Raw genomic sequence first — 12,860 nt, forward strand, 5'->3', positions numbered from 1 at the left:
ACAGGAGATGGGGAGTGTTGGAGGTGAGCTGCAGTTTTAAATAGGAAGATGAGAGAAAGCCTCATGAAAAGGACCCACTTGGGTAAAGATCTGAAGGAGGCAAGGGAGTAAAACAAATAAATAACTAGGCTAAAGCATTTCAGGCACAGGGAACTGCCAATTCATATGCTTTGAGGCAGGAAGGTTCTTGGTCTGTTCACCTAACAGCAAGAATGGTAAAGTTGCTGGAGCAGAGTGCAAGGGGGAGAATCTTAGAAGGTGAGATCAGAAGAGTAACCAGGGGCCAGACCATGTAGTTAAAATAGGCCATTTGTTGTAAGGACTTCTATTTTTCCTCTGAGTGAGATGAGAAGACATTAGATTTTTTATCAAAGAGGTGACATTATCTGACAAGATATGACATAAATAGAAAAGATGACAATAAGATGACAATAAATAGAAAAGATGGCTTCACTTTCATATGTTGAATTTTAAGATGGTAATGAAATATCCAAAAGAAGAGGTGTTATATATAGTTGGAAAGAGAGCTACAGCTCAGGATTGACATAGATTTAAGAGTCATTGGCTTTGATAGGAGAGGTGAATGTTCATTAGAGGTTGACTGGATGTTTATTTGTATAGTTCTGATTTCTTATCAGTGATGTTAGCAGGTGATGACTTTTATATAAATAGTTAAAAGGAGGTTGAAAACCCAGGGCTTGTGACTTTTTAGTCTGCCACCTAATTTTGCCTGTCACCTAATCAAAATCACTACCTGTGAAAATATTTCAAAGATGTATTTCAGTTTGGGAGCTGAACAACCTCTAATTTTAGCCACTCTTTCAACATCGATGTTATTCTTTACAGTCTTGCTTCTTGTTATTTTATAACACCGTCTCTCTACTTCCTTATCTGAGAAATCTCAAGTATTTAACCCCTTCAATCTGAATGCATAGTTCATACTATTTATCAGCATGTTTAAATAAAGTGTGCATTGTATCTTTGAACAAATGTGCTATTTTACTTACCAGGCAATTGAGGCAAAATAATAACAATTACAATTCCTTCAGGGGTTGAATCAAGCCAACTTCAAACATGGATTTGATAATCTACATGGATTTGATAATCCATAGCAGGATGTTTTATAATTCCTACTTCATTTTTGTTCTTCCCACATATCTTTAAAGTCAATTAACTCCTCCTGCATTTCAGCAGCCTTGAGGGAACTATCCAGGTGCCTAAGCTAAAATTTGTTTTAGAACAAAGGTCATGGACCTAGCTGGGTCAACTTTTTGGGGATTTTGATTCTCCGTATTGGTGTCATGGTCTTTTGTCTCGGATAATTGAGAAGTGGCTAAATGACCCTTGTTATTGCAAGTAATTAAAGAGAGGGTGGTTGCCCACTAATTTTCAGACATCTGGGGAAGATATGAAACAAATCAGTGGCCCCTATATGATGGTTCAAGGACAAATGCTGGCTGGGTTGGCTATATCTGAATCATATGGGGATCTTTTTAAAAATACAAATTTCAGGCCCTAAGTACTGAATAAGAATCTCTACAGGAGACACTAGAAAATCTAAGGAAAGTTGTAATTTTTTTAAACTTCCCCAGATGAGTGTGACCCTCAGTGATGTTTGTGAAGCTGTGGTCTACATCAGAGCCTCTCAAATGTTAATATGCCTAAGAATCACTTGTGGTTCTTCTTAAATTGCTGATTGTGTTGCAGCAAGTGCCAGATGGGATCTGAGATTCTTTTGCATTTCTAAAAAGTTCTCTAGTAATGCTGGTTCATGGATCACATTTTGAGTAGTAAGGGGCTAGATTACTTCTCAGGTTCCTTCTAGCTATACTGTCTTGTGAATCTAAAGTGTCTTATGGAACTTGTGACTAATCACACTCATTCACATCAGAACTTTCCATTAAAGGTAATAGATTTTTCTACACATAGGCTTTTTTTTCAAAAATTTCTAGACAATAATTGGCTTAATTTTTTTTCATTTGCAGCTCTGACTTTGTTTCTCACTTTTTAGTTTACGACACATAACTGAAAATGTCCCAGAAAGATGATCCATCCAAGTTAATCACCTGTGAAGAGTTGTGGACCCACTGAGTACTAAAGCAAACCTTTCTTCTATGTGAGCCAAAAAAATGAAAAACAGCCTGCCAAACACCAGTAAAGAGATGACTGTCATCATATGGGAATTTGAAGAGCTACTATATGGCACATTTATGATCAAATGGGAGAGGATCAACTGTTATGACGTCCCAGAGGCCTTTTAACTGAGTAAAGAAGAAGGGAAAATTATAACAGCTTGTCATCTGTGCTTACACATTAGACTTCAATGTAGTTAATGTAGACAAATCCAAAGCAAACATGCAGATAGTTACTTGAAAAAAACCCAAATCATGTATATAAGCCTAGACCAATGCAATAAAAAGGAGGTTATTCTATATTCAGTCTCCCCAGCCCATCGATGATCAGTCTTTTAGAAAGAGCAGCAGTAGATTATAAATTCAGCTTTTTAACCACCATTTAGCAAAGGCAGTTTCTCTAGAAAGAAACATGCCTGCTAATGACACATGTGCTGGGACAGATGGATCCAATACAGATTTTCGGTACTTCATCTATGCAGTGACATATACTGTCATTCTTGTGCCAGGTCTCATAGGGAACATATTAGCCTTGTGGATATTTTATGGCTATATGAAAGAAACCAAACGGGCTGTGATATTCATGATAAACCTAGCCATTGCTGACTTATTACAAGTCCTCTCCTTGCCACTGAGGATCTTTTACTACTTGAATCATGACTGGCCATTTGGGCCTGGCCTCTGCATGTTTTGTTTCTACCTGAAGTATGTCAACATGTATGCAAGCATCTACTTCTTGGTCTGCATCAGTGTGCGAAGATTTTGGTTTCTCCTCTACCCCTTTCGCTTCCACGACTGTAAACAGAAATATGACCTATACATCAGCATTGCTGGCTGGCTAATAATCTGCCTTGCCTGTCTGCTATTTCCACTCCTCCGAAGCAGTGATGACACCCCTAGCAACAGAACAAAATGCTTTGTGGATCTTCCTACCAGGAATGTCAATCTAGCCCAGTCTGTTGTCATGATGACCATTGGCGAGTTGATTGGATTTGTCACTCCTCTTCTGACTGTCCTGTATTGTACCTGGAAGACGGTTTTATCACTGCAGGATAAATATCCTGTGGCCCAAGACCTTGGAGAGAAAAAGAAAGCCTTGAAGATGATTCTAACCTGTGCAGGAGTTTTCCTAATTTGCTTTGCACCTTATCACTTCAGTTTTCCTTTAGATTTCCTGGTCAAGTCCAATGAAATTAAAAGCTGCCTAGCCAGAAGGGTGATTTTAATATTTCATTCTATTGCCTTGTGTCTTGCTAGTCTGAATTCCTGCCTTGACCCAATCATATACTACTTTACCACTGATGAGTTCAGAAGACGGCTTTCAAGACAAGATTTGCATGATAACATAAAACTCCATGCAAAATCATTTGTGAGCAGCCATACCACTTCTACCTTGACAACTGAACTATGTTAAAAAAAAAAAAACTGGATGTGGACTGAAACTTAAGCTATAAAATTTCAGTGACATACTATACACATATGATCTCAACTAGAGCCAGCAGTTGTATCTGTGAACCTAAGACAAAGAGAGACTATTAGGTTGAAGTCATTATAAGCACTTAGTTTTGTTACAATGGACATTGAGTTTCCTTGTATTTAGAAGCAATGTAATTGTCTATTTATACTAGTAATCACAGTTTATATCCCAATATCATATTTTAGTTGTCTTTAAGTAGGATGGACATTATATTATTCTGCAAAAACAGTGTTAAAATCATGAACCTTTTTTTTTTTTTTTTTTTTGTGGTACGTGGGCCCCTCACTGTTGTGGTCTCTCCCGTTGTGGAGCACAGGCTCTGGACGTGCAGGCTCAGCGGCCATGGCTCATGGGCCTAGCCGCTCCGCGGCATGTGGGATCATCCTGGACCAGGGCATGAACCCGTGTCCCCTGCATTGGTAGGCGGACTCTCAACCCCTGCGCCACCAGGGAAGCCCTCATGGACCATTTTTATCTCCATATGTGATTACACTCTAGTGTTTGAAGACTCAAATAGCTATTTCCTTCATTTCAATATCAGTATGAAAAATCATCTGTCACATCTATTAATAGAATGAAAATCTGAACTCAGGCCTCTGGTATGTTTAAAATAAGAACAAGAAATAAATTCACATACTCTCTATGACTGTATAAATTGCCATATTTAATCTAACCAGGGCAGGTGGCTTGTCAAAGTTCATACAATGTGACCCAAATTGCCTTTAAAGGTCCAGGAGAAAGCAGATAGGTGATAATCATAGTTCTGATTCTCTTAAACTTTTTACAGAGAACACCTCTGAAACGGATCTGCCAAGTAAAAGAAATGTCCACCATGCTTCTAGAGTGACATCAAGGTACCTCTGACAGGTTACTGCACTTTCTGAGCCTATGGAAGAAGTAGTGCACTAAGTTTAGGCCACTAAGTTTAGGCCAGAGCAAAACGATGAAGTTATTTCTTATTTTTAAGTTAGGTGGCAACTGTCAAGCTGCATTCACAAGCCAGAGTAGTTTTGGAGGCAGCCAGGCATGTGGACCCTAGAGTCTTCAGTAATTTTTCTGGCCCAGCTTTGCCCCAGTCATACCATTGTAAGGCCAGCACAGCCTCCCTCCCAGCATCTGGGGAAGTCAATATTTTCCCCTTTTGAGAAAAGTGCAGAAGATTAATTTTGGCCACATTGGACGCCCATTAAAATGCCTTGCCTCCTACCTGTTTAGTACTAGTATGAAGGAAACAGACCCAGGATATGAGTAGTAATTTAACCTGAGGTCTTAAATATTAGAATACTTTGAAAAATACTTTGGCAAAAATCTCTAAGTTTCAAAGCGTGCTTTAATTAAAATCTGTGTGCTTTAAAATGAAGAAACATGCTACTTCCTATCTGGAAGGAATGTGAAAATCAAGGAAGCGCTCCATCATATTTACAGAAAGGGAGTTATTTTAAGCACACAGTTATAATACCAATATATTTGGGGAAAAAAAACTGGTGAAATCAAAATGAATTCTAATATCTAAGATGAATGGAAATTTTTCTAATGTTTTCTCTAGGCAAGTGTTGATTTGCTTGTACTTTGTTATTAAGATAATACCCTTCTAGAAGATTGACTTTGTGCTGCTAGCAATAGTATATGTATTTATATCTTAATTATTCATCATAAGGTACATATTTTGATCTGTTAAATGAGTGTTAAATTGTGTTTTAAAATGGGTAACTGTAATTATGCCTGGTCTCTTTGCTTTAAAGTGATTTGTGTTTGAACATAATTCAGTGTTGTAATGGGATTAGAAGTAATAATTTTGTGGGTACTTGTAACGAAAGGGCCTTGTCTATACTATATGTGTCTATTATTTTCTATATTAGCATGAATTACACTTTTTAGGGTCATTTTGGGAGACCAGTGATTTAATTTCATTAACATATTAATTTCACTTTAAACATATCTATTATTTTAAACAGGAGGGAAATATATCCAGGAGATATATTTCCTCATTCTTAGAGGAAATGTTGAGGTTATAGCCCATTTATTAGGCAGTCCAGAAGCCCTTGAAAATTATTTATATCATTTGAGGAAAAGACAGAGAGAACAAGTGTCCAGTATTTTTATGCTGCTTAACTAGGACCACACCTTCTCTTCAGGCCTGCCCATCTAAGTTTGTATTCAATGCTGTGATTTACTTTATCAAGCCCTCATCATCATCAGTATGTTTTGTCTTCTGTCTTATTCCCTTGTTCTAGTCAGTAACTGATAAATTTATTCACACTAATGTACTAATGACTAATGTTAGCTTAATATTAATTTGCCAAAGGATATCTGAATTCTAGGCCTTAGGGATGAACTTTAACTCAAAGTGTAAATCTCTCACTTTTAATGAGGGATTAAAGACACTGAAGCAGACTGGAAAGGAAAATATTTTGAAGAAAGTGAGTCTTACAGCAGTGCCTTTCAGGTTACATATAGTAAGTGATCACCTAATTTTCTTACAATAATGGAGATGCTAAATTTTAAGAAATATATCTACAAACATGACTATCAGTTTCTCAGATCTCTGCTTGTTTTCTTTTTCTTTTTGCCTTTTTCCCCTTCCAACTCTGGATCTGATTTCCAGGGAAAAGTCTAAACTAGGAGAGAAGTACTGTTGCAGCTACCATCCAGACAGCAGCCTCTTGAGTGTCTCCTTTCCTTGGAGAATTTTCTCTCCAAACCTCCCATTTGTCACTTTCCGGGTTTAATGAAAAAAGTAAAACCCTCAAAAAGTAAACACCATCAACTACAGCAATATACAATTCAAGATAAATGAACTCACATTTTCTATTAAAGTTATTGAATTCTGATTGTAAAATGTACACACAATTATTCCAACAAATATTTTTTTAAAGTGGCTTTCTAAAAAATTTTTATTCATTTATTTATTTATTTATTGGCTGCATTGGGTCTTCATTGCTGAGCATGGGCTTTCCCTAGTTGTGGCAAGTGGGGGCTACTCTTCATTACAGTACGTGGGCTTCTCACTGCTGTGGCTTCTCTTGTTGCAGAGCATGGGCTCTAGGCATGCAGACTTCAGTAGTTGTGGCACGTGGGCTCAGTAGTTGTGACTCATGGGCTCTAGAGTGCAGGTTCAGTAGTTGTGGCGCATGCACTTTGTTGTCCCAAGGCCTATGGGATCTTCCCGGACCAGGGCTCGAACCCGTGTCCCCTGCATTGGCAGGTGGATTCTTAACCACTGCACCACAAGGGAAGTCCCCAACAGATATTTTTAATATGGAGTGATTTCCGTGTTATTATTATTGTCATTATTGTTATTTTTATTATTATTATATTCAAATGGTTTATATGTTTTTATTGTCTCTTGGTTTAGGAACTTATTCTGTTAACCTGTAATTCCATGAAAAGGAGCCATCTGCTCTAGGAACAACAGATCAAATTACCTTGGTCTGAAACTATGCATAAGTGGAACTCCTGTGCAACGTAATTTTTCTGTCATCTTTTTGTTTTTACTCCCAAAACACTGTGAAAATGTTGCACTTGGAATATATTTATGTCTATAATTTATAATATGCATTTTAGTAATAAAGATGGTCTCTCTATTTGCATAGAAAATTTCTGCCTCCAGAATTCAATGTCACTTTTTCAGCAAACTGATGTAATTGATGATCTTTGTCAGTGTTCTCACATACATGGATGTAAGTCCCCAGAGGCTCTACTCTCCCTTTCTCTCTGGAGTGGTGCATTCTATTTTCAAATGGAAAGATGAACCACTTCCCCATCCTACCCTACACCTGCCATCCACTCTTCCCATACTGTTCACACCCTACTAAGATTATTCCCCATCCTCACTTGTTGACCAAGTTTACCCAAATGACTTAAATACTTGTACTTTTTAAAGTATAGTCTTTGGGCAGAAAAGGAGATGAGGGAACAGAAGGAATATTTTCTCTTTAATCTTAAGGGTTTTTAAGACCCAATAGTTTGATTTTTCTTATAGATTAGCAGGGAAAAAGTCTTATCCTTCACTAACTCCCTCTGCTCTTCTCAAAACAGATCTACATAAACAAAACAAAACAAATAGTAAAGTCAGGAGAATTGTCTCTGGCTCTCCCCTCATCCTAGTTATCTTTCTTCCACTTTAGCAACTCCCTCCTCATCTCACCTATATTCCTAATGCTTTCAGTATCTTCTGCAATAACCAAGTTTTTATGAATTACACATTTTGACTGCTACAGGAAAATGTTCCTAGGAAGTGGTAAAGGCTTTCCTAAGGAGAAATTTCTGATGTTTTGGTAGACTTGAAAAAAATAATGGGATATAAATATGGGATTTGACTCATACATCAAATGTCCTCAAATAATGTACATCCCTCCTACATGCCTTCTTGAAGCCACCTCACAAGTAATTTCACTGCCTTCACTGTACCTTATTTTGAGAGGGAAGAAGTGAGAGATAAACTCTCAGGTAAATGTGGCTCTTTCAACTTATTTATTCCTCAATATTAAAGGATGTGATGAGTGTTTGAGAGGCAGGCAGTGAGCTGTATCTTTTTTGAACTTCACAGATAATTTCTTCAGCAGAACTTCCTCAGACTTAAACACTTACTTGATTTTTCCAAGACCTTATTTCTTCTTCTATTTTTTGTTGACTAAGTTCTCTTCATCTAACTACTTACTGAACATCTGCTTATTCATCTATAGGCATAGTCCTTATTTAAGGCCTTACATTTTCCTTCTTGGATCTCTTCAAGGAATAATAGAGCAACTGTTCATTGGTGGGAAGTGGGCTGTAATTAGGCCTATCACTCTGACCCCAATATCTTCCTTTTTACAGGAGCTTCAGAAGCAGAGCTGAGAGGCAGATCTAGGATCTCTGTTCTTCAAGTTTGATTCTGTCCCACAATGGAAAGATGTTTTTCAGCCTTTCCTAAATAATGTTGAATATTCACAACTTGAAGAAAGACCAGGATCATTTATACTTTTTAAAATGCCAATCTAATGAGAAGAAAAAATAAACAAAAACAGCTTGAAACAATAACGATCCAAGTTTGAGGCTCAGGGAATGAAAGTATGAAGGAAGTAATCTTATTATAAACTTCTTACACCATACCTGGATAAAGACAAACATTGTAATAATGGGTTCAAAATAGTGTCACTAAATAAGTTTAACTTTTTCACTCAGATGCACATAAAGATAGATATGTATATATATATATAATATGTATAACATATATATGTATTTTACTATGGAAAAAATCAAATATATTCAAAAGAAGAAAAGAAGAACAATTAGTATAAGAAACCCTCATGTACCCATTACTCAGCTTCAACCAACAGCAACACATGGCCAGTCTTCTTTCCTCTATGTCTGTACCCACTCTCCTTACCCCAGATTATATAAAAGTACATTTCATACATTATATAATTCAAAATTTTAATAAGTTATAGTACCATTTAAATGAACTATTTAATATATGATCAAAAGGGGTAAGGGATAAGAACCGGTTTTAGATGTTTTTCAGTAATGACATCAAACACTAAATTCTAACAAGTATAAAAATTTACTTTTTATCAATCTGAACAAGTTCCAACTTAGATAAAATCATCTATTAACCTGATCTTGTTTGCCTTAGCTAAGCCTTCCTTCTACTGCAGAAGTTTGATACAGAATAATGTTGATTTCAGTTCAGGGATCCCTCGATCCAAATTTATCATGACTCTCATGGGAAGGAGTCCAGCACATTCAGGTCCACTAAAAGTAAAAATACCACTGCTGACAGCTTAAATTTCTACATTTTTGTCAAAATCATCTACTAAACAATACTTCTAGAGTAGCATTAGAATGCATCCATGTAAATGTACATTCTGAAATTTTTCTGAGACCTATGTAATTGTTATGTAAACTCTGTGAATACTGCTCATAGTTAGGTGGCTATATTTCTCTAAAATTTCCCTCAGATATTTCACATTTTCTTCCTTTGAATCTTTTTTTATAAGCTGTATTGGTTAGGCTATAGTTTTATCTGTGATTAATAGAAATGTGGCTTAAACTAGATAGAAATGTATTTCTCTTTCATGTAAAAGTCTTAGCCAGTTGGTGGCTTTTTTTGGAAAGATATTTGGATATACATTTCCTGTCTTATTTTTCCAACACATCTGGGGTGTTTTCTCAATCTGAATGGTGCAAGTTTTCCTATCACGTTCACATTATATAGCTAGTCGGATGGGGGAATGGGGAAAGGGAGACATGCTTTTTTTTTAAGGGGGTGACTGGAAGTGTTGAAAATCCTTTCTGCTTACAACTCACTGGTTAGAAATCAGCTACATGGCCCTGCCAAGCTGCACAGGAGACTAGAATATGTAGTCATTATTACGGGTTGCCATATGCTAAGCTAAAAATTCTTTTATTATAAAAAAAGAAAAACAAATATGATGTAACAACGTGTATTATCTATCATTCCATGGATATCAGAAGTACTAGGGATGTCATTTTGCCCCAAGAATTCCATACAAACCATAAAACCCAGTAGTCTCTTGTATGCTCATTCCATGTTATAAAATCATCACTTCCCTCTAATGGAGCAGCAAATTCTCTTCCTTCTTGAGGTTTTCTAAATCACTCAATGGCACTTTTACCTACAGCAAAAGGAGGGGCAACCTTCAGAAAATAGTTATAGTGGTGGTGCTCTGGGAGTGTATGGACAACACTTAAAACCTGCAACATGGGGGATCAAACAAGGTTATGGGAAGTGATTGCACTAGTCAGGATCCCACCTATACTTTCTTTACTCTGTTCCCAGAGAGGAAGCAACACTTCCCTTTCCTGACTTCCCACCAGTCAGCTCAGATGCAAAGCATAGGCTTGCCATCAAACTTGATTGGTCCAAGGAATTAAAATTGCTTCAAAAAGTGTCTTGCAGTACCTGTTTCTTCTGCCTAGAATCTTCTTCCAACAGTTATCTTTTCCCTTCCTTCAGTTAAAGTTTGGCAGTTCTCAAAGTTGACCACCCTAACTAAAGAGCTCCCCACCCCTCTAGACACAAGTTCATTTCTAATAAGTTATCTTGATTTTTTTCTCATGGCTTCTTATTATTTGTACTTATTTTATTTGTTTATTGTTCACCTGCCCTACTTGAATATAAGATTTTTTTCTCCTTTGTATATACAATGCCTACCTCACTACTTGCAACATAGTAGACAATAAAAAAAATATATGTTGGGAGAGTGAAATCAGTGACATGATAGCATAAGACATTCCTCCTTTGTATACCCCTCTTAAATCAACAAATTAGACATCCATACACCAAGAAGAGCACATTTGTGGGAACTTCTGGACTTTGTACATTGCTCTAAAGGACCCAAGTTGTCCACCAGTGCAGATAGTAGGATATAGAGAGATCACCATATGGGTTGCAGAAACAGCATAACCAGTATGACTGCCTGGCCCCCTCTTGCTATTGTTGGGCAAGAATTGGGTGAGTACTGAATTCAGCAGACACTTACCCTCAAGAAAGGACTTGCAGAACTCCAGCTTCCTGAAGGGAGAATCTAAAATAACTTTGGATAAGAAAAAATGAAAAAAGAAAAAAACATGAATTTTGTCACAGTGGAGATGGTGAAAGAAACTTTCTCAGTGCCGTCCCATCCCCCAAAAGGCATTGATTGTGGCTGGTTTATCTGCTGGAGGTGACCTCTCCTGTGGAGAAAGAAAGGGCTTCCCCTTATGCCAGCTAAATGGGATGCTGCCGGAGAAAACAAGTTCTTGCCACCAGCACCCAGAGTACTAAGGTGGGGGCTCTGAAACTGGGGGAATGGAGCATATTAAGAAAGAGACAGATTATGGGCTTCCCTGGTGGCGCAGTGGTTGAGAGTCCACCTGCCGATGCAGGGGTCACGGGTTCGTGCCCTGGTCTGGGAAGATCCCACATGCCACGGAGCGGCTGGGCCTGTGAGCCATGGCCGCTGAGCCTGCACGTCTGGAGCCTGTGCTCCACAATGGGAGAGGCCACAATAGTGAGAGGCCCGCGTAAAGCAAAAAAAAAAAAAAAGAAGAAGCAGATTAGAATTTCAAATGGCTTTGAGGGACTTGGGCTCAGCAGAAAGTCCATCCACATGTCTCTAGGAGTGCCACAACTGGAGATTTATCTACTAGGTCCTCAGACTCCCTAAACACACCTCAACAAGTGTTAGACCCAGACCTCCCACCAGTCTGCTGCCAGTTCCTTGTGTGTGCTCCCAAATACATCATGAAGAGCAAGCTCATGACACAGATAGTGTGCTCTGAAAATAGGCAACTGTTTCTCAAGGGAGAAACAAAAACATGCGCTATAGCACTACTTTCTGAAATACAAAAGAGAGGTTTCTAATAGCCAGCCTTCTTAATTATAAGAACCAAAGAAGACATAAAAGCTTAGTTAAGGAGACATATGCTACTTCAAATGTGAAAGCAGAAACACAAAGCTACAATTTTTTTTTAATTCAAGGAAATATGGCATCACAAAAACAAAATGACATTTCTCCAGCAACCAAACTCATCTAACTAATATAGACTTCAAAATAGCTGTTATAAAGTAATTCGATGAGCTACAAGAAAACTCAGAAAGAATTCAACAAATTAGAAATAAAAAAAGAAGTTATTTACTAAAGAGATTAAATTACGAAAAAGAACCAAACAGAAATTCTGGAGCTGAAGAATTAAATAAATGAGATTTAAAAATGCAATAAAAGGCATCTGTAGCAGGGCAGACTTGATGGAAGAAAAAATAAGTGACTTGCAGGTAGAAATATGAAAATAATGCAGTTAGAAAAGGAGTGGGAACTAAGAGTTAAAGAGTGAAGAAAGCTAACCAGAGCTATGAGATTCAATAAGAAAGGCAGATATTAGAATAATTGGGCTTCAGGAAGAAGAAGGAGAAGGGAGCAAAAGGTTATTTAAAGAAATAATAGCTGAGAACTTTTCAGACCTGGGAAAAGACTTGGACATGTAAGTACAAGAAGCTAATAGAATGCCCTGTAATCTCAATGTAAAAAGACCTTCTCTAAGACTCATTATAATGAAGCTGTCAAAAAATAATGATGAAATAATCTTAAAGGTAACCAGGGAATAAAAGAAAGTAACCTACAAAAGAAACTCCATTAGGTTATCAGCAGATTTCTCAGCAGAAACTCTACAGGCCAGGAAAGTGTGGAATGATATATTCAAAGAGTTGAAGGATAGAAATTGCCAACCAAGAAAACTTTATCTGGCAATGGTATCTTTCAGATAAG

General features: G+C 37.4%; 1 protein-coding gene across 1 annotated transcript; it reads left to right on the forward strand.

The window, feature by feature from the left end:
- Nucleotides 1–2,544: 2,544 nt before the first annotated feature.
- Nucleotides 2,545–3,546, forward strand: GPR174 (G protein-coupled receptor 174). The gene has a single exon (XM_065901340.1). It carries the CDS (start codon nucleotides 2,545–2,547, stop codon nucleotides 3,544–3,546), a length of 1,002 nt encoding a protein of 333 aa, XP_065757412.1.
- The last annotated feature ends 9,314 nt before the right edge of the window (nucleotides 3,547–12,860 follow it).

The sequence above is a fragment of the Phocoena phocoena genome, chromosome X, assembly GCF_963924675.1.
Source record: "Phocoena phocoena chromosome X, mPhoPho1.1, whole genome shotgun sequence".
NCBI classification, from domain to species: Eukaryota; Metazoa; Chordata; class Mammalia; order Artiodactyla; family Phocoenidae; genus Phocoena; species Phocoena phocoena.